Here is a 26,910-nt window from a genome sequence, read left to right as displayed (position 1 = left end):
ACATTGACCAACAAACCATTGAACATACCAACCAGATATGTACACATTAAAATCATTCCATACAACAGCTATAAAATAGTGGCCACTTTGCCTAAAAAGATCTGAAAATTGGATTGAACTGGTAAATAATTACATCATTAAATGAACCATTCAAATAGGTTTAAGGTCAGAAGAAAACTGCCAAAAGGACATGTACACCAAACCATCATTATTTTTATACTAAATATAATGGCTCCATTGATTATTGGTATAGTATAAACTACAAAAATCTTGAGATTGACCAATGAGTCATGAAAATGAGGTCCAAATCTAAATCTTGCCAGTCATCATAATATACCAACTAAGATGAAGTATAATTATTCATTCATCAAACTAGAATGTAAATTGAATCCTTTTGAAAATTAAGGAATACAGTTGTTAACATAGTTAACCAATAGTTTACCACTATTTTTTACAGTTAATTCTAATGATGTGCTGCTACACCACTGTCCCAGATAAGAGAGGCATTGATAAACTTGATTAACACCGCAACATTCTATAATGTGCCTAAACCTAAGTGGTTTTCGTTGGCTCATATCTGTCACATTTGTTTTTAGTTGATTGAAATCTTATGAATTCGCTACTTTTTTCTACATTCTTCATGTCAGAACCTTGAATGCGGTAAGCTGACCTCTTGTTTTTTACATCCACATCGTTTAACCTCTGGTGGATAGTTTTTTCATTGGCAATCATACCACAACTGCTTGTGTTACTTTTTATTTCTATATTCGTTTTTGTTTTGACCTAAATCTTTCAGAAATCATTTGTTTAATGTACAAAATACTAATTAGTAAAAGAGATATTTTATTCACTTTCTCATATCCAACATATAAATCTGTTCCTCACTTTTAACTGATATATGCCTCAGTGACTGTCTGCAGCACAATATATTACGCCAGGCTCAATTTCCATTCCTGGTAATCTTTTGAACAAGTGGAAAGATTCTTTCATTCCCGACTTCATCAGAGCTTGTTAATATTGCATCGATAAATGAATAATCCTCTTCCTTTAGACACAACTTTAAATATTTCATATAATGTTGGTGACCTATATTGACAATAGATAGATGCTTAAAAACGCAGTTCCCTGTTAGCGTATAAGGACCACTACCTTTTGTAGCAATCAAGACAACTGCATGGACAGATACTTCTTTCAAGGTATTTCTGAAGACTTTTAACGCATTGTTCATTGTTAGTCCCGTGTGAGAGATCCCAGTTGAGACTCGAACCAAAAACAAAGTTTCTTCATTCCTTTTTCTTTTTACTGGAACACTGCCACTAGATTCTTCGTCAATGCCACATTTTGAATGAGTATTTGCAGTATACAGGAAATAACTGAAGCCAACCAGATTCTGAACAGAGGGATATACAAGTAAAGTTTGATCTCTATTCTTTTTTATTTCTTCTCTCATGAAAAGAGCTGTTCTGTGTACATTCTTTAGAGGTTTATCATACCTATTGGTATTCTCATCAGAATATTCCATCAATTTATCTTGATTAGGTTTCAAACATCGTAACCCATGTCTCTGCTTTATAATCCCAGTACACTGCTTAATCTCACATTTACCAGGTTTTTCAACACTGTCTGTATCTGTGTAGACATCTCTATCAGGAACGAACACTATGTGATTTTCTGCTTGAAATTTAACAATCGCTGCCTCAAATTCTTTTTGCATACCACCATAATTAATTATCCTATGAAGAAAATCTTTTGAACAGTTATCAGTATGACTTGTCACTTCTTTGAAATTATAAGGGAACTTTTCAATCCAAAAAGAATGAATAGAGGGTTGCAATTCACTTATAACTACATAAACATCACCCTCTGTAAGCTCAAGCTCAAATAATCTATAGTTTTCCTTCAGAGCTTGCTTCGATACCACACTAATTTGGACATCAAAGATATTAATTGCTATCTTAAATTCTTGTAAGGTAAAAAGTGTGGTGGTAAACCCGTCATCATGGTTCTTAATTAACTCCAGCAGGGTTTTTGTATCTAATATGAATCTTTCCTCCTGAGGATGTTTAACATCAAGGTTAATAATAGCTATATCTTCCCGTAATCTACATTTTGCGGAGTAAAGGACAGCTTCAGTTTTTAAATTGTGCAACATCATATCATCTAAAGTACTATGTAATAGTTTTGGTGTGACAATCAATTGGCTTTTCAATTCATGATAAACCTTGTGACCTTCAAGAAACAATGATGAACCTTTATGACCTTCAAGAAACATTGATAAACCTTTAGTTTGTACTGAAAGAGATCCAGTCCATATCTTCTTAAACTCGTCCAAATCTAGCTGAAGGTCTTTACCAAAGTCAACACCAGTTGTTGTATGTGCACAAGCAGTAAAACCAGACTCAATCAGAATGATTTGTGTATACTGAGTAACTTCTGCAATTTTCTTCACTAATGGCATATTAGATAATGTCACATGATCTACTACTAAACAATCATTACAAGTCACATTGTCTGCAAATAGCTTAAATTTTTCCAGGTTTTTATCAATTGCTTCAATTACGTTCAAGTCAACATAGTGAATGCCATTGTCCCCCTTTTTTCTACAACTAAGGACATAGTATATTGCGGATGAAGACTTTCCGATCCCTTCAATGCCTACTAATGTCTGCCTCTGACTGCTTGTTATTCTGGCTATTGTCATTTTTTCTATAAAGCAATCATGAAATTTAGTCTTGATAAAACATTTGCTTCTAAAATTCTTGGCAAATACTTTGCCACAAAGGAGGTCTTCATCTTTATCTGCTATCTGCAGAATTTCCTCTTCAAACACATCATTTAAGTCCATTGTCTATAATAAAAATGAAGACATTTTGAATATATATACTCACATCTAACAGTAAAACATGTACCTACTTTAAACATAGCATTTCTTAAAAAAATAATTTCTTTTTAATATGCTTTTAAAAGTCTTATTTATAAATTTACTATTTACAAGATTTAGAATTATTTGAAATGCTAAGGATTTGCTATCCCTAAATAGAAATAACCTGTATTTTGGAATTTAAAATGTAAAAGTGTTTCAAACATTTTCTGAAACTCTAAAATAATGGTGATGTCTTAAAGGCCACACTGCATAGTATGTGCCTGTACCAAATCAGGGGCCTGTAGATGTCAGATCACCAATTACTCCTTCCAATTTAGAATGAATGTGAAAGTAGGCCTACTCGGACAAAAAAATAATAGTGCATTTGATGTCATTGTTTACTTAAACTATTACCAACAAATTGGCAGAAATGAAACTTTTGGTGAAAGAAAATATATTAAGACCATTTTGAGTCAAAATTTACTTGTCTATGAGTTTGCATTCAACATTCAGGATTAATGCACTCCATAGTATATAGACTTGCTACATGTCCCTTCCTAATTATGTTTTTTTCTTTTTTTTTTCAATTTTGCCCCTTTAATAATTTTACTGCTATAACTAGGAGATTACAATTATACTGACATCTGCAGGAGGAACTCCAAGGGCAATCAGTAGGCTGGCACTTATCAGTAAACATATAAATTAATAGTAAGAGAGAAATAATAGAAAGGGAATTGTAGCAAGTCTACATAGTATACTAATTTAAGATTTCCAGAAACCAGGGGTTATTTTTAGTGGTAACTATCATTTGTCTATTCCGGAGACCTCGATCTTACTGGTTTCTATGAAGTTAAGTAAAATATCAAGAAAGCTGTGAAAATTGCAAAATTTGGTTGAACCGATAGGGACATTTAATTGGTGGTCTGACAGTGGTTGTTGTGGGGTACTCGTTTATTCTATGTCATTATTTTGTTCATAAATTAGGCCATTAGTTTTCTAGTTTATATTGTTTTACATTTGACAATTAGTGGCCTTCAATTAATAATTAACACTGATTTTATCATAAAAAGTAGATTTCTGAGAACATTTTTAGCATTGTTCCTAATTAATTGAAATTTACATTTTTTTAGTGTGTTTTGTTTACTAAACGAATAAATTCAGGAAGAGCTGATCTCAAATATTGTCATTTTTTATTTGTCAAACTCACAAAAAAATATCTTTTCAATAGGAACAATTAAATATCTCATTGGGGGCTATGGGTTTTTTTTCTGTGCAAACTTTTTTTTTCGCCTTCGGCGAAGAACAATCTATTTTTTTAGCGACAAACCGAAGACAATTTTTTTCTTTCAATTTTACCATTACATGTAGTGGCAGCTGAGGGTGAAACAAATAATTTTTTTTACTCAGGGTCCAAAACAAATTATTTTTTTCACCAAAACCTGGAAACAAACTTTTTTTTCCAAAAAAAAACCATAACCCCCCCCCCCCCCCAGAAAATCAAATGGTTGCTGCCTTAGACACAAGATAGTTTGTCTGTTGAAAATAAGGTGGGGAATCAACATCGAGTTTAAAAAGAAATCTGATTGAAAAAATAATTCTTTTCAAGAACCCCCTTAAACATACACCTGAGAGTACACAGAGATTGTTGTTCACTCCGAATATTGTGTTATTAAAACCATGAATTCTAATCATGCTAATAACACTGTGAGATGAACAATGTCATTTGTCTGCGAGATTGATTGATTGTTGGTTGCTTAACGTCTAGTAGCTTGTCTGCAAGAAGAAAAGTATATAACGGTTGACCTGAACTTGGAAGGCCTGCTACAAATTATTCTGACAATAGAAATAGGTGTGTTATGTACATCATATTTTTGTTGTAGTTAATTAAATGTACATCCAGTGGTTGATCCAGAAATTTTCATAAGTGGAAGCCCACCGACTGACTAAGAGGGGGCCCAATTCAGTCATGCTTTGGTAATTCCTAATATAATCAAACAAATATTTCCCAGAAAAGGGGGGAATCAAGCCCCCTGGGCCACCCCTTAAAACCGCCTCTGACATTGATGACATAATAATTTTAAATTGGATATATATAGACAACTTATTCACAGAATCAAAATATAATGGAAGTTTGCGACTGGATGACATTTCTCAAAAATACAGGTTAAGTACCTATAAATGGAGGGTCGTAATGGGGGTACCATCATGATGAAGAACAGTAAAAAATCATGCCAAATGACGTTTACAGTTTATTTTGGTGCATGACGATAATTTGTACACTTTCTTTAGAAGGATAAATAAAATCGACTGATTTCGACAAATCACATTAATATGATGAATGATAATAAGGATATTTTGATGAATCCCAGTAAATTTTTACTGATTTATTGCTAACGGTACCGAAATTGACCAATTGAAGCACGATGGTAAAAGGCATACCTACCCTTCTAATGATATCAAATCCTAGTCTATTGGATCATGAACCATTTTCACAAAAGATCCAAAAGTGGGTCATCTTATATTTATAGAAAGAATATATATATTATAGTAAATGTATAATAAAGTATATAGGTATTTTTTTGGAGACAAGTGACCGTGGATTTTTTCAAATATAAACTTTACACCTGTTAAAACAGGTTATTTACCATAAAGGCAGTGTCCAAGCGTACCAGCATGCGGGTATGAATAACCAAATTGCTGTTTGTAGGCTTCGCATACCCGCATCTGGTTTTAAAATATAATGCCATTGGATTGGGAATTAAACATGACATATATACTGAAATTATCCCAATTAGTGAATAAATTGATTAAAAAAACTAGAAGTTTTATAAATATCGGTATATAGGTAAGTGAACAGTTTTTCTCGGTTAATAAATATTCTTACAATGGAAGAGAGTGATAAACATGTGGGGAAGACATTTAAAAGTTATCATGAATCGGAACAATTTGTTCAAATTTACTATCAGTCGATTAATTTTAGATAATTGTATAAAAGGAACTCAGAGTCAATTGAAGCTGCAGAGAAAAGAAGAACTTCTTTAATTTTTTTTATAGACACCCAAGCTTTAATTTTATTTGTTTAAGATATTTTAAAATTACAGTTTCTGTTTTACGATCTTTTTCACTCAAAGATAATTTTTAAATCTCATATTGGTATTTTTCAAATTCAGTAAAATTTAAGTGTTTAAATTTGCATTTACATTTAATAATAGTATTATTTTTTTCTTCATGTTTACAGGTAGTCCTATATAATATATGCCTTCACATTATATATTCACTATTTATCGTTTTCATGCTGATATTTTCATGCCGGTGGCACATTGATAATAATAATAAAAAAGGAAAAATAGCAATATAAGTAAAAAGAAAATAGAAAATAATGCCCGGGAGTGCATATATTATAGGACTAGTTTACAAATGTTTACAGAAACTGTAAAGTTTCATCTTCAATCAGTGTGCATTTAATTTGCAATATTTATTATGTATTATTAACTAATAAATACAATTTGAAAATATTATTTTTCATACTCTTCACTCGTTCTACACAAAATCCCATTTTATCGATAATTTCTGTATATATTTCACATTTCATCCTGATCCGATGGCATTTTATCATCAAACAGGATGTGGGTACGCGTAGCCTCACGAATGGCAATTTGACTATTCGTACCTGAGCATGCGGGTACGCGCAGACACTGCCTATCTTAAACATGTTAATCAAGCCCTTGGGATTCAGCTGAGACTACTATCATATAAGTAGCCTCAGCATACAATCAGAATCGCACATTATGCAATTAGATGCCTAGTCCTAGATTACTCTGACGTCCAACGGCTGTTTTGTCAGACAAGCTGGGGCCTTGGGACTTCAGAGCTCGCTGATACTTGCCCATCCAAAATGAATGTACTGCTTCGTTACTTTTGGGACTGACTGACGATCTTGGATCAATATAAATTAATGGTGGATAAGATCATAAGAGTGCTTAGTCCAAATGATTAGGACGTACGTCTTGAAAGGCTATCATATATTTTTCTTTGACTAGTACGAGGCCGTCAAAGCAAAAAATTTGAAATAGCCTTCCAAGACCTCATAATAAATGAGGGTAGTAAATGTCCTTTAACGTCAGGCATCATAAACGGCAATTTTCGGCAACCGTTATCGTCAAATTGATTAAAATTTTACTGTTTTTTCGTCAAAATATGATTTAATCGTGATTCGTCAGAGGTCTCAAATAATTATCATTTATATTTTTTTTTATTGTCTAAAAGAAAGTACATATTTTATCGTCATGCACAAAAAATGACCATTAACGTCATTTGGCAAGAATTTTTTCCGTTATTCATCATGAAGGTACCCTCATTTATAACTAGTCGAAATAATTATGACGTCTGGCAAGGCTATTTTAATTTTTTTCTGGGACGCCTTTCTAGAATCTTTCTACCTTGCCAGAAGTCATAATTATTTGGACTTCCCCATTACCAGACTCATAAATGAGGGTCTGGATTGGGGGTCTGTTATTCTATAAACATTTAATTTTCATCCCTTTTTTCTCTAATCTTCAAAAAATTAGACCACGCATTTCTCTAATCTTCATTTTTTAAGGGCATTATTATTCTTTAATCATGTTTCCCCATCCAAACCCTCATATTAAAATGATAATTTTTTGGACTAAACAGTTTAAAATTAAAAGTGATCAGCTGTACAATTTTTTTGTACTTGCAGGAGCCGAAAGCTGTGCAAATGAGCAAGATTAAAACTTACAGGAAGAGCACTTTTTTGTTACTATTTGCATGCAGTATTATGTTGTGCATTTCTTTAAACAAGCTATTTAAAGATCTACTTTCACTTTCAATTTCATTACAGCAGGTTGTTTCGTACCTACATTCATTATCAAGCAGTTTCGTACCTTATTCAAAATTTCGTTTTGTACCTCATGTTAGATCAAACTTTCTCTAATATTTTTTTTTGCTATCAGTGGCGTAGCTTGCATGTTTGCTCAGATGCTCAAGCATCCACATCATATTGACAAAAAATAAATAAAATAGCAGCAGTTTAACTCGGAAGTATCCAAATTTCACAAGGCTGAGCCGAGAATATGAGGATAACGTCCAGTCATTTAAATTACGAAGCAGTATGCCTGGTCTTTCATTTGATAATTTAGTTTATGTAAACAAGATAGCCGCAGAATAGTGTTGTTTCAAGTTAACATTTGTTCGTAAAAAAAAAGTCTACGTCATCGGCTAAGACAAGCGGACTGGACTGATACGCAGATCCGTGGACATGTTTCATCTGAAATTGAACCTAGTGGAGTGATGGCTTTGACTATAGCAACTAACAATTAAAACACCATATCCTGATATTGTTTCTTGCGACATGGTAAACGACGTGATAAAAAAAAATCAATTTGTAATAGATCGTGATAAGTCCTAGGCTTATGAATTCCCTTTTCTATCTAGGTTCAAATACTAATTATATTTTCAATCAGTAAAGAACAAAGATCCTATGTTCCCCGCCATGCACATCAGATGTCATATTTTATCTATCAAAGGGCAAGGAACAAGGGAATAACTAAAAAAGCACTTTTTTGTTCTTTTTCTTTTTTATTTTCAATATCTTAAGAGAAATAAAAGCTTCACAGCAAATGAAATGGGATTTCCATTATAATTTATATTTCAAAGGGTCATAACTGGTTAAAAATATTTGATAACGACTCAGTATTTTCCAAATTGTCAAAAGATTGCTTATGATAGGAGTTTCACTTAATCTGACAAGAATTGTACACATGAGAGTGTTAACAAGACCGGACGATTGGATGCCCGGAATTTTTATGTCTCCTGCAACACGTTTAGCTCAGTAATCAAAAATCAACAACTCAAGGTTGTAGACTCAAATTCCTGGTAAGAGAAATCACTTCAGTTCCTATATTCCGAAGTTCCTAAATTATACAGAAGTGCCGCTGTAATGGGGTCCGTTTTTGATATGTCAAATATAAGATTGCGTGGGAAACTTTACATCAAATATTTATGAATTGAATGATGGTAGTTTCGAGGAAACAATAAAATTTGGTTAAAAATATAAACATATGAATTGGTGGGTATTTTGAATTTAAACAAAAATCTAACTAGTGTCGGATTCTGGGGGAGTACATTTGCTTAAATAAAAAATAATTTTCTGCATAAAAAGCTCCAAATTTTTTTTTCGCCTCGCTCCGCTCGGCGAAACATCCACAGCATTTCAACCCTGGCTACGCCACTGGCAAACGTTCATGTAAACAAAGCAAGCAATCCAACCAAAGTCTTAATTAACAGGATTTAGGAAATAAGCTATACAAATCTTTATTTTTTTTGCACCAAGAGTACTGATAAATAGCCATTTAACGACAAAAAATAACATTGGTTGGATTGTTGTCTCCTCGACACATTCCCCATTTCCATTCTTAATTTTATCTCAACCAATGACGAGTTCTAATGTACAAATGGTATTGGACTAGTTTATATTTTTAACGTATGTCGGCAGTAAAAGAATCATTGAAAACGTTTTCGTAAACATAAGAATATTAAGTGAAAAAATATCATAGAACCATAAATGCTTACTGTAGAGAACGCATACAACAATGAATGTAGAAGTGTTGAAATATTATCAAAAATAGTGATTAACTAAAAGTCCAAATTAATTTTATTTGAATCAATTATTAATTTTTCAGAATGATTGTCTACGGCAATTGTGTGCAATGCAACCTATTGATTTAAAGTAATTCATGCTTCTTTTTTTTATAGATAATTTAACACGATAAGGAAGTCAAACTTGGTTTGGCTATCCATAAAACCAGATTCAACTCACCATTTTTTCTTTAAATCTCCTGTTCCAAGCCAGGAATATTGCAGCTGTTATTTAAAAATAGTCCATTTCTATGTATGTTGGCGTTTGTTTTAGTTCAACTTCAGTGTTTCTGCTGTTCCGTTGTTTTACTCTTATAGTTGATGTGTTTCACTCGGTTGGTCTCAGTTTGTAACCCGAATGGTTTATCTCAAATCGATTGATTGCTTTTGAACAGCAGTATACAAAAGTTGCTTTTATAGAAGAAAAAAAAAGATTTTGTATACTAAAAAGGTTATTCACATCGTTTATTTGGTTATTCTTCTTATTACAATTGTATGAAAAATGGACATTTGCAATTTATATTCTCATAGGGATTTTGGAACTGTACTCAATGCTCTTCAACTTTTCACTTGTAGGCTTTTTAACAATTTTGATCGGAGCATCATTCATGAGTCTTATGTATATATAGACGGCGAAACGCGCGTGCGGCGTATCAAATTATAAGCCTGGTACTTTTGAAACATTTAACCTCTCATTTCCAAATTCGATTTTTCACTAAATAATTTCCTTATTTTATCGACAATTCTTCTGGGCACCCTGCAATCACTCCTCAGTTTTTGGTGGTGTTCGTGTTTGTGATGTTTGGTATTATATATACGGTTGTTTGTTTTTAAATATGATCGTTTTTGGTGTTTTATGATGGCAGTGTCAGTTGCAGTTTAAGCATGTCTATGTACTGGATGAGTTATCAATTCATGTATTGCAAGAACAAAAATTCTATTTTGTATACTTCTCTGTAACGTTTTCGATCAAATTCCTTTAAATGTTCATGTATGTCCAAAAAAGAGGGACGAAAGATACTAGAGGGATAGTCAAACTCATAGATTGAAAATAAACTGACAACGCCATGGCTAAAAATAAAAAAGACAAACTGACAAATAATAGTATAGAAGATACAACATAGATAACTAGAGAATAAGCAATACGAACCCAACAAAAAAACTGGGGTGATCTCATGTGCTCCGGAAGGGTAAGCAGATCCTGCTCCACATGTGGCATCCGTCGTGTTGCTTATATTATTACAAATCCGGTAAATAGTCTAATTCGGTAGGTCACATTCGTGAAAAGGGAAGTGTATTGTAGTTAAGACATAAGGGACATATCCGACATCATCTGTGAAACTGTTACTCCATACCAGTCAACCAACTCGTGATGGTATCCGTAAAATTTACGAAGAGATGATTTCAACTTCACCATTTGGGACTCTTGTGACGGGTGCCACATGTGGAGCAGTATCTGCTTACCCTTCCGGAGCACCTGAGATCACCCCCAGTTTTTGGTGGGGCTCGTGTTGCTACGTCTTTAGTCTTCTATGTTGTATCTTCTGTACTTCTATTTATCTGTTTGTCTTTTTATTTTTAGTCATGGCGTTGTTAGTTTATTTTCAATCTATGAGTTTGACTTTCCCTCTGGTATCTTTTGTCCCACTTTTGGAACATATACGTTGTCATCTGTGAAACGGCTATTCTTTAACAGTTAACAAACCCGAGAAAATATCCGTGAAATGTACGAAGGGAAGGAAATACACGCCCTAGAATATCGTTTGAAGTGGGATATCCATACTACACATGCAGGCGCTGCTGGAATCCTGCCACATCGAAATGGAAAATTCACTCTGAGGAAGTTTAAATCATCTCCTTTGTCGTAAAGGTTTGTTTTCAACCGACCCTCATTGTCAATATCTAAATGTAAGTAAAGAGATGGGGTAAACTAAACTGTATTTGATTCATCCTTCATCTCAAATTCTATGAAATAGATGCGTTCAACATAGTCTCAAAATTCTGAATTATTTAACCTCAGAACATCATCTTTACACTGGAAAGTTATTTTAATGGATACTGATAACCTCTTATCGTTCATCATAAGAAATTCCGGTATAAAGTCAACAAAGGGGTAAGTCGACAAGAAGAGGAGCACAGTTGGTTCCCATTGGAATGCTGATTGTTTGTCTGAAAAACACGTCCTTAAAACGTAACAAAGTTGTTGTCAATCAATGAATGAAGTATGTTGATTATGTTTGTTTCAGAGAATGTTTTGTTTGAATCAAAGTAAAAAGAAACATGTATAAGACTCTTCAAGGCATTTGGCGAGCTTTTGAAAAAAATAACTGTGAATCCAATTCATCTCATACCTCATTCTTATGAAGTCCATGCTGTTATATAAACATGAAAGATGCTCACTTCATCTTGTATATATTTTGTCTATAAGAATATATTTTGCAGATTCTTATGATTTCTAATTTTCAACAGCATAGCCAAAGAAACAAAAACTATAAAAAAAAAAAGGGGGGGGGGGGTTAAACGCAAAGAAAAACTACCGATGACAATTACCCACAGATAGCTCAAAGCCTTATTTCAACTAATAGATAATATTTGGTCCGCTAGAGTCAGAGGAGATGCACTTTGAAAAAGGTAACTGACGACACATAAGGTGGCTCGGGCGTATTCGAAGTTTCTATCAGAAGTGCCGTATTTTTGGTTATTTTATTCTTTAAAGAAAATGATTCAAATTGGTCAAAAAAAAAAAATAGGGGGTCACGGACCATTTAAGCTCAAAATTTTACTTTTAAACAGGTATGTAAAAGGGACCATTTTTCAATGAAATGATAGGGGAAATAGAGTTGTTGACATATTTTTTTCGGAATATCAAAAAACGTTCTATGACAATTGGTCCAAAACTGTTATATGAAAAGCTGGAATATAGCTTCAAAGAATGAGCCAATAAAAAACATAGGTCACCGATAAGGAAAAAAAAATATTTTACCTTAAAACCCAAATTTTGGCGGGAAAATGGTGAAAATGGGTGAATTGTCATTTTGACCCTTTAAAAAATACCGATAATAACGAAAATATTCTATTAGTTACATAACTACAATGATTTGACATTTCTAATCAATCAAAATATTAAAAAAAATTATATCGAATTTACGACAAATACTTTTGTAATTCATGCGTGAAATTATGCGCAGTCGAATAGTCCCGAGCCACTTTAAGCCAGGTGACTTAACAATTCCGAATACATCATTGGATCTATTTTGGAAAAGAAGTCATCTTAACATATCAATTTACAACAATTCGAAAGGGTGCACCATACAAACAAATATTTGTACCAGAATACAGTTTGTCGAATTTGATCAAAATTTACAAAAAGAAATATATTCACAACGATTTTGTCAGAATACACACCAAAAAAAAATACTGATTTATTACAGGATATGCAATAGGACTTCCCCCCCCCCCCCCCCGAATTATTGATGTTTTAATTTTTGTGATAAATTTATTAAATGCTCAAGGTAAAACATCTCAGGTGTGTTATAGAATTAACAATAGCTTTCTCTGAAGTTAAACACGGAAGTCACAAAAAAGCTTTAGAATTTAGAGGGTATGATAGTATAAAAGCCTATTGTGATCAAACCATTAACAAACATCTTGTCAGTATAATAAGAAAATATCACAAATTCGGGTCAGGAGGGTAAAGAAAACAAAATTAATATTAAAAATACAAAATTATGTTAAATTTATGTTTTGCCGCCAAAAAGGATATTACGTGCTTTTCTCCTTTACGTGCTGACTGGCTTGGCGTACCCTTGTTGGAATAATGGGTAAATATTTTTGTAATTATTTATTAACAGTGATATATGTGGTAAGTACAACAAATATATGACTTCTTTATACTTCATCAGCTACTCACTTTCTTCTTTCTACAAATCTTGATGCAAATAAACTCATAATGATCATTGATACCTGGCACCCAGAGAAAACAGGTAGAAGCCTGTGTTAATAGATATAGGAAGATGTGGTATGAGTGCCAATGAGCCAACTCTCCATCCAAGTCACAATTAATAAAAGTGAACCGGTATAGGTCAAGGTGCGGTCTTTAACACGGAGCCTAGCCTAACACCGAACATCAAGCTATAAAGGACCCCAAACAGTGACAGTACTGAAACAGTAGTATGCCATCATAACATAGAAAGACACCCTATACAATATCAACTGGAATGACTTAACTCAATCAAGCATGTTTATAAACAATAAGACTTTTATCATTTTTCTCATTTTTATTGTTATTTTAATTTATATTGTATACTGATCGTGTTTGTCAACATAATTTTAGAGAAGAACATAGTGTTTTGCTAGAGATTGCACCATTTCATTTATTTACATCGTCGAAAAATAATTGTTTGTTCTTCCAAATTACAAATCAAGTCTTAATCGTCTCTTAAAAAACCCATGGCATATTGGTGGAATAATCTACAATATGTTGCTCTCTATAGCGAGTAAGCTAATCACATTTCCCTAATTGTTTAAACCTGGTTGTCGTTGTTGCAAATCTTTTAAAAGGTGAATTGATCCATCTAAATCGAAGCCAAAATGTCTAAAGTAAGGCATATACCGTATAATACATGTTAAAAGTCTTAAATCCAATAAATGTTTTACTTCAAATACTTAAATTGACTGGTTCGTTAGAGCTTTTTCCCCATATGTTTAAACTTCGATCGATGCTGCCACAACTTCTTTATTAACTTATTCATGCACATGAATAGAATACTAGGGTTCTAGAAAATCTGAATATTGAAACAAAAGAAAAAAAAACTACAGAACTGCTGTTCTTGTTTTAATGGATCGCAAAAAGAATAACGCATTAGAGCCTCGAAAAGCGTATAAATTAATATTAAAATAAAATTCTACGAAAGTCCGAAAGACTTTCATGCATTTGTACACCAATGGCCTCTACAATTTGTATAATCCTGTAATCTGTAAACTAACCCTCACATATAAAAAATCGCAAGACGATATACTTGGCATATAAATATAGACTCCAATACAAATGAAAATTCAATTTTCTTCAATCAATCCGCACAACATCATACAGCTTTATGTAAACAAAACAAGACAAACTCGAATAAAGAGTGTGATTTGTGAATAGAATAAGTTAATATCACGATAACCATTAGGTGGTAAACTAAACAATCAGAGAATCGTAAGGAGGCTTTCCCCAGTCAATCAGAGTTATGTGTGTGGTAATTGAATTACAAATTGGGTATAGTAAATTTCAGTAGACATACACACGGACAAACGGACAACGGCAAACTATAACACATTTATTCATTGACGGACTTTTTAAAAATCTACCGTTAAATGGTGACAGGTGATTTTATACCAGATTTTTCTTTTAAAAGTAATTTGAACCTTTACAATTTGACATGATTTTTTATCAATTATACAAGTCTTTATAGATATGTCTTGTGTTCGTCATTATCTTTGATCTTTTAAACGAATAATGACGAAACCTGTCAACTGTTAATTTCTTTTTTTTGTATCTCCATTGTATATATATTGTCAATTCGTTCTTTGTTCTGCTTACATTTATTTCTTTATCTGAAATGCATTAGAATATAAAAGACAAATTACAAAAATAGTTTATCTATGCTCAATTCTCAAAAGCGATAAAGAAGAAAAATCAAGGTAAAATGGGGAAATCGTGTCAACTCCATACGGAAAAGGCAAGTTAATCAAGACATTTGTGTACATCTAGGATGGCTTTTTGTTTTTACAATTAACCCTATGTCGGACCACCTTTTATTTTATGTCCCTATCCTTTTGTTTTTATGTAATCGGGTTAGCTATAGAACGTGGTAAATATTGATTATGTGTTGCTACATGAAGGTTAGTGTCAGTTTGACATCAATAGAAAAATTTGTTTGGCTATCGATATCGTCATGAAGATGACAAAATGGTCAAATAGTAGTTATGTAAAGGACATAACTTCTATACATAAGTAAACAGCTGATTTTCAGTCAAACTTTGGCCTTCGATGTAATATTGTTTTATGGATAATTTTGCTGTCACTGTTTTATAATGTTTAAAAAAAATATTTTCAAAGTAAAATTGTAAAACATTAAAATTGGTCAGACATCTCTATTTCTTGTAATCAATCTTATCAGGAGACATTTGATGATCTCAGTTATATCTATATGCTGATCTTGTATTCCTGGTGATGCTTACCTTTACTATCCTGCTATTGTGGTTTGATAAATAGTGTTTATAGAAGTAAACATTTTCGGTCACGATTTTGTAGCTTAATTTTACTTGAGTAAGATCCTTATATGTAATTATAGTTTTTAATTTTTACAGCTGAGTATTCAAACTACAGTAAAATTCCATTGAATGAACATCGATCCCAGCAATATCTACCAGCCGAAGTCCAGCCAGATGAAACTTATACATCATCAATATATAAAGAAGATGGTGATAAACAACCGTCACTTACTTTACTGGACAATCAACACTTTGCCAAACCTGAATTATATTCTGAAGGGGATCAACCACCTCCATATACCTCAGTTGAACAAATATGTGTTGTAACAGATACTTCGCAAACTTACAAAAACGTTCCTGTTTTGGTAAATCAACCAACTTCCTCAGATTCCTTCTTCCTATATGAACTTGAGTATCAAATGATTTCTGCTACAAAGTTTAGTGATTTCTATGTAAAAGGATGTATAGGGGTAAGTGAAAACTGTAATCAGGCGACTTGAAGCGGGAGTGACGGGAGGGAAGTGAGATTAAGACGAGGGTAACTTGTTGAAGGCTCAATAAATCTATTAAAAACGGGACTAAAACGAGGCGGATGATACCAACCGTACAATCTTGATTTACGTCGAAAAGAAACCAGACAACACAATGGTATTTGGACTTTTGTAGATAATTGCCTCATTTGCAATACCACATATACTTATTTTATACAGTAGACATGAACACCTACAAATAGTTATCAAAGGTACCAGGATTATACTTTGATACACCAGACGCGGGTTTCGTCTACATAAGACTCATCAGTGACGCTAGAATATAGTTATAAAACCAAACAAGTACAATATATAATTGATATTCATGTCAACAACGAAGTGCAGACTACTGGGCTGGTGATACCCCCGGAGACAAAACCTTGAACTGATCACTGGTGTTGGTCGGGTTCCGCATGTAACATCCGTCGTGTTGCTCAGTTTTAGTAATTCAGGAGTGAACGCCAGGGAAGCGGGCCGCATGCTTCTAAGAATTTGCCACTGGTCTTTACCCAACCAACGATTCACTCATAAATGCATTATAAAAAAAGGGTGAGGTAAATTGCATTGTTTGTCTTGTATCTCAGATCCGTTAAAATACGTAAACACAAAGAAATAAAAAAAGCAATACCCCCTCCCTTTGCCAAATACTCCTTGGAGAAGAAATTCCATTTGAATCCTGTTTCTTCGTCTGTAAGTACGCTGCTGCAGCCTATGTTTTCTAATGCTTTAATCGAGACATCGAAATGAGTGTTTAAAGGAAAAACCATAAAAGTCATATGATCAAACATACAGCCTATCCCTTAAACCGTAACTTTTTTTCTGAATTTTTTAGACAAAGATGAAGGATATCGATGAACCCCCAGCACCCGGTTCCAATTATCGTTGTTTAGCAATTTTGTGTATCTGCTGGTCCGTGATACCAGGTGGAATTGCTTTCGCTTATGCCACCAAAGTAAGTGTTGCATGATATATGATGAATATAATTAAAGAATCTAGGATAAAAAAAACAACATGGTTTTTTGTTCTTAAACAATCGAATATTCATTTTTTTCCCATATAACGTTCAATCATTATTATTATTTGGTTTTATAATTTGTGATCATTGAATAATGTAACTTCCTTGAAAACTTCGAAAAAAAATTACAAAGAAAGGTAGTATTTTAATCAGGTCAATTTTTACGATTTCCTACTGATTGCGTTCTATTCATCAATTAAAATTTAAAATTTAAAATTTAAAGTGCGGACAAGGTAGAAAGTTTCGATTGAAACAAAAACGAAAAAAAAGTTAAAAAGCATAAGAAAACAAATGAAAGTACATGTATCAATAAAACAAGTAGTATACTTCAACTACTTTTTTTTATTTATGAATATGGTAAAATATGTTTTTACATTCCTGATTCCTGATTCTGTATTTGATAGCTAAACTTATTCCTTTTGATAATGTTGAATTATTTCATGATCTTATCTCGTTGATAATTTTTGCAGGAAATAGTTTCTCCACATTTTGTTGATAGTGTAAACTCAATTTTAGTTTGATTTGCTAGTTGCGTGAGTTTCTTTGTAATTTGTTTTGCTGTTTACAGTTTTAATTATGGTTTTCAAGATTATTACGAAAAAACGTAAAATGAGTGAAATTTATTTTTACATCGAAATAAATTGTTATCATTAGTATAAACCCCCCCCCAAAAAAAAAAAATCATCCACTTTCAGTATTGTTTTAAATGTACTCTCTTTTTCATTGTTCATGGTAAAAAGTTGACAATGAAATGTTCTTTACATTGGTTGGTTTTCTTTTAAAATAATATACACGCATAACACTTCAAATGAACCAAAAACTTTTTCTAAAAACTCATACAAATAGAAGTTAGTTTCTTTAGCCTGTTTCTGGTGCTTTAAATTTCTGATATGACATGACATATAAGTTGATTTTTTACAGCGCAGTATATTTAGCCCCTTTCTAACTGGTAAAGATTGTGACTTCGTTTTTTAAAAAAAAGCCTTATTGTTTTTATAAAGAATAAAAGGAACACGTTTGTGTGAACTGTCTTAATTTCATTTTACTTATCAAGAATTGTTGTTTAAGAACAACAATTCCAAAAGGAAAAATGTTGGGTTTTTGGTCTCTGTAGCTTATTTAAGATCTTGTCCTTTTAATCATATAACCTGTTTAAAAAAAAAAGGATAAACATTATTATTTCCGGGCACTTTCAAAAGATCACCACAGATTTCCTATTGTCTTGTTTCTTAATCCTTTCTAGCTGATTATCTTTATCTTAAGGTTTCTCTCCTTATAAATATCTTTTTTAGTTTTCTAGACATTGTATAAATTGTTAAACAAAAAATCATATATTAAAACAATCCTTCATGTTAAGAGTCGACTGACAATTTATTGTAATTCAATTATTTATCATGGATCTTTTTTCGCTCATCATTTGTTGCTTTTTAAAAGATTTTTACTATCTACAATCTGCATTAATAATTTTTGTTTTTGTAGGCAAACAAAGCGAGAGCACGAGGTGATTATGATGCAGCAAGAAAATATAACCGTTGGGCTTTGATTTGGATAGTTTCATCATTTGTTTGTGGAATTTTTTCAATCATCTTATATCTCAAATATGAAAAATCGACCCCCTTAAAATTTTAACCAGTCGCAGTGGTCAATTTTCAATATGTTTATTCTTACCAAATACTTGTAAATGCATTATTAGTAAATGACAAAGCTGAACGAGCTATAACAATTAAACATCTCAGGTCTATAAGTGGTTCAGTTTAAGAAGTTTCAATGGCTGAGTATTTATGTTGAACAAATTTTCTTAACATGTTATATTCCTAAGAAGTTCTTATTAATAAATTATTGCTTTATGAGTTAGCTTGAATAGCTATGACAATTCGAAATTCTGAAGTTTATAGAGGGTACTTCAATTTCTCATTGCTGGGTAAAACTTGCATGTTTCACCCCAACTAAGTATTATGACTGCATTATATCTATATATCATAGCTGGATAATAGATATGACAATTTAAAAATCTGAAGCCAAAGAGAGGGATTCAATTTTCCATGTCTGTGTACAATTTAAATAATCATTTTTTTTTAGAAAAACTAATTTAGTTATACCAATTAGAAAAATGAGATCCATTGAGAGGGAGTCAGCTTTTCATTGAAAGGGGAGGTGTAGTTTTTCCATGGAAGGGGGTTCAATTTGCCATTGCTGTGTAAAAACTCGTTTTATTTATACCAAGTACTAATTATTGCATTAATAATAAATTCCAAGTCCATGTGAAAAAAAAATGTGGTATGATTGCCAATGATCCAACTATCCACAAAAGACCAAAATGACACAAACATTAACGACTATAGGTCACTGTACGGCCTTCAACAATGAGCAAAGCACATACCGCATAGTCAGCTATAAAAGGCCCCGATAAGACAACGTAAAACAATTCAAACGAGAAAACTAACGGCCTTATTTATGTAAAAAAATGAACGAAAAACAAATATGTAACACATAAACAAACGACAACCACTGAATTATAGGCTCCTGAAGTAGTTTGTTTCTATGGATATTGCCGTTTGCTTTTGTAGCAGTTCAGTGTGTCTGTTGTTCCGTTGTTTTTCTCTTATAATTGATATGAACAGCAGTATGCCACTATTGCATTTACTACTCAGCCAAAAAGGAACCCCTACCATAAAAAACTGAACCCCTTGTAAATAACACAGATTTGTTACGACAGCAGGCACTATCAGCGACGGCACAATGTGTGCGAAGACGTTATGGAGCTTGCCTTCCTCAAGCATTAAACTGTCTCCGGGAGAGGAGAAAACCAACAACAGATCAGTAAACAGATTATTGATTTTTTTTCGTATAGATATCGTAAAATATAAGCCGTACGACACACTATTACTGCGCTTTTCGTCAAAAAGGTTCACATTGAGGCTCGCAGCTGATATGTGATGACATCAATGTGTTGAAACCCCGATAATCTATACAAAGATGTGTAGTAATCATATTCAAACGTGGATACAGGAATTTGTTAAGTACATAATCATGCCTTGGTTCAATAATTTTAATAACAGAAACATTTCGAATTCAATAATCTCGTTTCATTGGAATTTAATGTTATAACTGTTATTCTTGTACAGCTGATTAGTTGAATTTATGAAGAGTTGAATTAAAGCAAAAATGATATTGAGTATTAGTACATGCACAGTAAAAAAAACTGGAACAAAAAAAAACCCATCGCTTTTATTGTTATCTTTTATCTCAAGTCACAGTGAGGCCTCCAAAACGACGTAAAATAATAATAAAAAAGAACATCGCACCTAGTTGAATTTTGATTGTCTGTTTGTCTTTTTCATTTTTAGCCTTGGCGTTGTCTATTATTTTTCGATTTATGAGTTTGACTGCCCCTTTGGTATTTTTCGTCCCTCTTTTATTGCAAGTTCAAGACGACCCATTTGATTTGAGAGGATTCTTTGCAAAATAGTGTATGTTTAATGAAAAAGATAACAATTCTGTCCGAAATGTTAATGAACTGAAATAGAAGAAGAAGCAAACTGATAATCAATTATTGAAAAGCTTTCTACTACAAGACGAAGAAAACCCATGTTCCTTTGATATACATTGTCTTTAACCACACATTATTATCAGTTCTTAAAGTTAATATCTACTTAAATAAAACCTTCTTTCCTATATGTCTTATTTTACTAGAGCTTGTTCATTAAATGCAGATAAAATTGTCTAAATATAAATTATAATTAAAAAAACTCTTTTTTCTGCAAAGTTGGAAAAGGGTCTTCTATTAATAAAACATACTTATGGGTAATATCGTGGATCAACAACAGCAATTATGTATGTCTCAACTAGACATAAGAAGATGAAGAATAAGTGCCAACTCTCTATCCAGGTCACAATTTATCAAAGTTAACCATTACAGGCCAAAGTACGGCCATCAACACCGATTTTGGATTTAGACAACTTCCTGAACTGGTTTAAAATATCATTTCAAGTGAGATTATAGAATTCTTAAATGGGGGGATACCAATTTTCTTAGTTATAAATTAATACAATAGGAAAACAAATAAAACATAACATCTCACACTATGATTTGTTCAAAAGATTCTTTTGACTAGCGCAGAGTAGTAACGAAAACGCATGTTTCATTGTTTCTAGTCTAACAAATGCAAAAATTTGAAATTCAGATTGATTTACCTAAATGCATGCTAATTGACTAATAAAAAAGCTCAAATATCATAGTGTAGCAGTTTTAGGGCTATAGCTTTTCACTAGAAAGTTAATGTAAAATGATAACTAGCAACAAATGTTATACATTTTTATTATGAATGATTATTTTCTAAAAATGAAATTTCCTATGCTTTTTAGTTATAGGAATAACACCACTAATTCATAGCCCCTTCCATTCCATGTTGAATTCTGCAACTTCAAGAATTCATAGCAAATTTGTTTAAAGTTGAAATAAGGGTGTAGTCTTATCATGTCAAATCTATAACTTATCCTGACTTTTGCTAACAAATCAACATACCTTTAATTATAAAATAGAGTACACTGGTTCCCGCAAGTTAAGTAGTACACAACCAGGTACTCCGGATTTGAGCAACATTCGAATATTAGTGAAATGAAACTTTTAACAAGGATTACACAGGGATTCCGTAAGAAATCTTTTGAAAACAAAATTACCCAAATATTGCGTAGAAAAAAAAGAACTTTTTTGTTTAAAATATGAACTTCTCTTTCTGACTGGGCTGAATTACTTGCAGTGGTTCTATACATAACAAAGTGCCGCTTACCTACATCATCAACAATGGACATTTCTCATTTGATAATTGTTTCTGCTAAATCTTTATCTTTTGTGGGTCTTGGAATCTAGTCTGATTTTTTTCTTACTAGTGTTTCTATAGTAGGTTTAATCGTGCAGATAAATTTTTATTTTCAAAGTTTCTGTTTTTGACAATAATTTCTAAAAAATGGGCAATAAACAAAACAAAAGACATGATAAAAAAGCAATAACTTCAGATACGATTCGTTTGAAGAGTTTTCCTAGGAAAAGGAAAGCACAAAGAAATTATCCCGAACTACACATATAACCGACAATAACATTAAAAACCAAGTATCATATAATCCCCGTAGAAATTTCCAACCCCGAAATACACAAAAATTCAACATCATCGAAATCATATTTCTAAACAAACTAAAACTGCGAAATAGAAAATAATATTTCGTTAATGATAATGGTACTACACATAGAAGGAAAAAAGTACAGAACCATTTTTAAGAAAACACATCATGATGAATAACAAGGGAGGAGGGACAACAGACCGCAGTACACGGAACACAATTCAATCACTAGGCAACACGAACATCGAGATCACGATCCAGAAGGAAAAAGCCTAACAAACACAGAAAAATTGCACCCTATAATTATAAACTGGTCATAAAAACATAAAAAGTGACAATTAAGGGAAATAAATCTTTAAAAAAGAGGATTAAAATTTTCACTAACTATTATTGAGGAGAAAACAAAACTTGGAGCCGACATTGATGAATTTGGCAAATAATTGAGAATAGATTTTATTGTGAGGATAAGGAAGAAAACTAAGAAGAAAATAAACCACTAGTAAGAAATAAATCAGATTGGATTCCAAAACTCACAAACGATAAAGATCTAGAAGAAACAATTAAAACAACATAAACGAATTCACTTACAAGCCATTAAAATATCAAGCATAATTTAACCCAAGAGGAGAAAACAGCATTGCAAAATTTCAAATCAGATAAATCAATAATAATAATAATAGAAGCGGATAAAGGTAATGCAGTTGTAATCATGGACTGTGAGTATAACAGAGATAAAATTTTAGATACGTTACAACATGATATGTTTTATGAGGTGACAAATAAAAAAGTAGTAAAACAAACCCAAGTAAAACGATAAAAAATTAACAAGGAAACATAAGAAGGAATTGTAGACTATAAAGAAGAGCTGGATTACATTTCAAACTGTAAATTTTTATATAGTTTACATAAAATTCACAAAAGTGAAGAGATTTCAAATGAGGGATCAGATCGAAACAGTTACTACATCGAACTTTTTGACCTAATGATTTCAGATTTCGACCTAATGTGGTCGGACCCAATAGCGTGTACACACAGAATGAACGATATTTATTAGACATTGCGCTTAAACCTTCATGTCATGTCGTTAAGTTCCCAGTTTTATACGAGACGATTTGGAATTTTAAATCATCTACCAAGAACTGTAAATCTTAATTCAGAACTTCTTACTTTTGATATGCCTGTATTTACACAAATATTCCTCATGACTTAGGAATTACAGCCGTAAAATATTGGATAGAAAATACGGAAAACGTCATTGAAACAGATTAACAAACGATTTATCCTTACATCTTTGAAACTTATACTAGAAAGAAATATTTTTTACTTTGACAGCTCACACTATCATCAGATAAAATGAACAGCTATGGGTTCTAAAATGGTTATATGCCAATTTGGTTCTTTGATATTTGGAACAATTATTATACGAAACGATGGATCATAAATATGGAAATGCATTTGCCATTTGCATACGTCAAAAGTGGAAACGATTTTCTTGACTATTGTTTTATAATTTGGAATTCGAATATATCTGTCTCAAATTTTTACTTTGATTTAAATTCTTTAAATCCACTTATTCGTTTCACTATTAACAGAAATGTCTAGAAATGCTGTTTTTGGATATTTTAGTATTTTAAAAAAAAACATAAGACAATGAAATTGTGACAGATATCTTCTCTAAAGACACCGATGCTCATATGTATATAAATTCTACTAAACAACCCTAAACATGTAAAATAAATAAACTTTTAACGTCAAAAATAATTAACATTTACTTGTACAGAAATATACGAAATAAGAGATAGGAAGAGCTTAAAGTGTATTTGAAAAAAACAATATTAATTAATATTACTTTTACTGTTAAGTTTGCTTTTTGTGGTATCCATGTGACGTGACTCTGCTCTTATATATCTCGTTAGTGTTGTATGATAATCTTTGTAATCTTGTCTTTTATTTTTGCTAATATGTTTTGTCTATATGCTTTGTGGGATTCTTGGTTACATATGACGTGGTTCCGTACTTATACATCCCGTCGTCATGTTATTGTTCTATAATAATTTCTGTATTCTTGTCCTTCATTTTTGCTAATAAACTTTTTCTTTGTGCCTTTTTGTGTTTCTGTCTTATATATGACGTGACACGGTACCTATACATCCTTTCATTATGGATTTTTGCCATGGTTAATGTTTGTTAATATAGTTGTTTGTTTCTAGAGTGATAACACAATGTTGACTGTATAACTATTATTTGACATATTTATTTTTGTGTCTGTTTGTTTTATTCACACATAGTTGTCAATATATGGAAGTGTATGCAACTGTGATACAAGTGAGAGGTTTAGCTAGCTACAAAGCCATATTTAATCCATCAATTTCTACAAAAGAAAATGCCTGTACCAACTCAGGAAATTACATTTCTTATCAATTTGTTTGGTGTGTTTGAGCTTTTGATTTTGCTGTTTGATTAGGGATTACCGTTTTGAATTTTCCTCGGAGTCAGTACTTTTGTGATTTTACTTTTTGGTCAAATTTAAACAAAATTCACGAAAACAAATATATTTACACCGATCTTGTAAGAATACAACTAAAACTACTGATTTATTACATGACATGCAATTGGACACCCCCCTGATTTATTGAAATCTAATTTTTTGTGATAAAAAATCAATTGCTCAAGGTAAAATATCTCAGGTGTAAAATAAAACTAACAATACCTTACTCTAAAGTAAGTTAAAACACGGATGTCACACGAAAAAGCTTTAGAATTTAGATGGTAGGATAGTATAAAAAGCCTATTGAAAACAAACCAGTAACTCACATCTCGTCAATATAATCAGAAAAAAATCACAAATTCGGGTCAGAAGGGTGAAGAAAAGAAACATTGTCTTATGAAATTATGTAAATTTATGTTTTACCGCCAGAAAGGATATATCTGCCAACCGCTTCTTCTTGTTGTCTGGCTTGACGTACGCATGTTGATATCATGGGTAAATATTATAATTTATTAATAGTGATATATGTGATAAGTGGGACATATTCATACTTCATCAGCTTCTCACATTCATCATATTACACATATTGATGCAAATAAACTCACCATAGATACCTGGCAACGGGAGAAAACAGTTAGAAACATGTTTTAAGCATGTTCATAGACACGAAAACTATAATTTTATCTCATTTTTATGGGTATTGTTATTTCAATTTTTATTGTATTCTGAAATAATTGGATACCATATTCTTAAGGAGAAAAGTGTCATGCTAGAGATTTTACCATTTTATTTATTTATATCTTAGAAAAGATTTGTATTCAAAATTACAAGTCTTTGAATTCGTCTCTGAAAAAAAAAAACAATTTGAGGGATATTCTTTTATAGCGAGTAAGCTAATCACCTTTCCCTAATTGTATAAATCTGGTGGTCGAAATTTTTTTTAAAAGTGAATTGATTCAGCAATTCGAAGCCAACATTTTTAAAGTAAGGCAAATGCCGTATACATTTTAAAAATCTTTAATCCGATAAATTTTTATACCTCTCATACTTAAATTGGTCTGGTCCGTTAAAGATTTCCTAAAAGTTTAAACTTCAATCGATGCTACCACAACTTCTTTAAGAACTTATTCATCCATACGAAAAGAGTATTAGGGTTCTAAGATAAATTAAGTATTGAAACAATTTTTATTGCATCGCAAAAAAGAATAACGCATTAGAGCCTCGAAAAATGTATAAATTGATATTAAAATAAAATTCCACGAAAATCCGAATGACTTTTATTCCGTTTGTGAAGAAATCGCTGCAGCTTACACACCAAAAGTCTCTAGAATTGGTATAATTCTATAATCAGTAAACTAACCATCGCACATTAAGATCGGAAGACGATATACTTGGCATATAAACATTGTCTAAATATCCCTGAAAAAAAGACAACAACGTTGGAATATAGGTTCAGATAATTTCAAAATAGAAAGAGAGTCCACATTCACAAATCCAAGAACCAGTGTAAAGTTTGTTGTTTTGGATCCAAACATACTAGAGTGTAACTGCGTGACATGGTAAACATATCTTAAATATGGGGGTTAGAGTCAAAAAACTTTGTCAAAAGAAGTAGCTATGCACTTCAAAAGCTGACGAAATCTTTAATCAGAAGTGATACGACTACCTTAGCTGAATTTGGCAAAACTTTTAGGAATTATGGTCCTCAACGCTCTTCAACTTCGTATATTATTTGGCCTTTTAAACTTTTTTTTGTATTCGGGCGTCACTGATGAGTCTTTAGTAGACGAAACGCGCGTCTGGCGTACATACAAAATTTAGTCCTAGTATCTATGATGAGTTTATATACTAACGATACTGTTGTCAGATCATTTAAGATGGTATATTTTGGTATTCATACTTATTTAATTCCTATGGTTTTGCATAAAAAATCAGCGCATTTATTCTAAAACAAGTTGCTAGTATGGTACAAATTATGTTC

At 32.1% G+C, this 26,910-nt stretch overlaps 2 protein-coding genes and 1 long non-coding RNA gene across 3 annotated transcripts; 2 read left to right on the top strand and 1 right to left on the bottom strand.

Annotated features, from left to right (window-relative positions):
- Positions 1-830: 830 nt before the first annotated feature.
- LOC139481129 (uncharacterized) lies at positions 831-7,729 on the bottom strand. The gene is made up of 2 exons (XM_071264237.1): positions 7,623-7,729; positions 831-2,848 (listed from the first exon to the last, which is right to left on the bottom strand). The coding sequence occupies exon 2, from the start codon at positions 2,843-2,845 to the stop codon at positions 941-943; it is 1,905 nt and encodes a 634-aa protein (XP_071120338.1). The 5' UTR covers positions 2,846-2,848; positions 7,623-7,729; the 3' UTR covers positions 831-940.
- A 5,463-nt stretch (positions 7,730-13,192) lies between these two features.
- Positions 13,193-16,309, top strand: LOC139482834 (uncharacterized). The gene is made up of 2 exons (XM_071266878.1): positions 13,193-13,341; positions 15,875-16,309. Exons 1-2 carry the CDS (start codon positions 13,338-13,340, stop codon positions 16,276-16,278), a joined length of 408 nt encoding a protein of 135 aa, XP_071122979.1. The 5' UTR covers positions 13,193-13,337; the 3' UTR covers positions 16,279-16,309.
- An 818-nt stretch (positions 16,310-17,127) lies between these two features.
- LOC139482833 (uncharacterized) lies at positions 17,128-19,174 on the top strand. The gene is made up of 2 exons (XR_011654972.1): positions 17,128-17,260; positions 18,803-19,174. It is a non-coding gene; the product is annotated as an uncharacterized lncRNA (long non-coding RNA).
- The last annotated feature ends 7,736 nt before the right edge of the window (positions 19,175-26,910 follow it).

This window comes from Mytilus edulis, chromosome 7, assembly GCF_963676685.1.
Source record: "Mytilus edulis chromosome 7, xbMytEdul2.2, whole genome shotgun sequence".
Lineage (NCBI taxonomy): Eukaryota > Metazoa > Mollusca > Bivalvia > Mytilida > Mytilidae > Mytilus > Mytilus edulis.
Note: the sequence above shows the minus strand (reverse complement) of the source record. Positions and strands in the feature narration are given on the sequence as shown.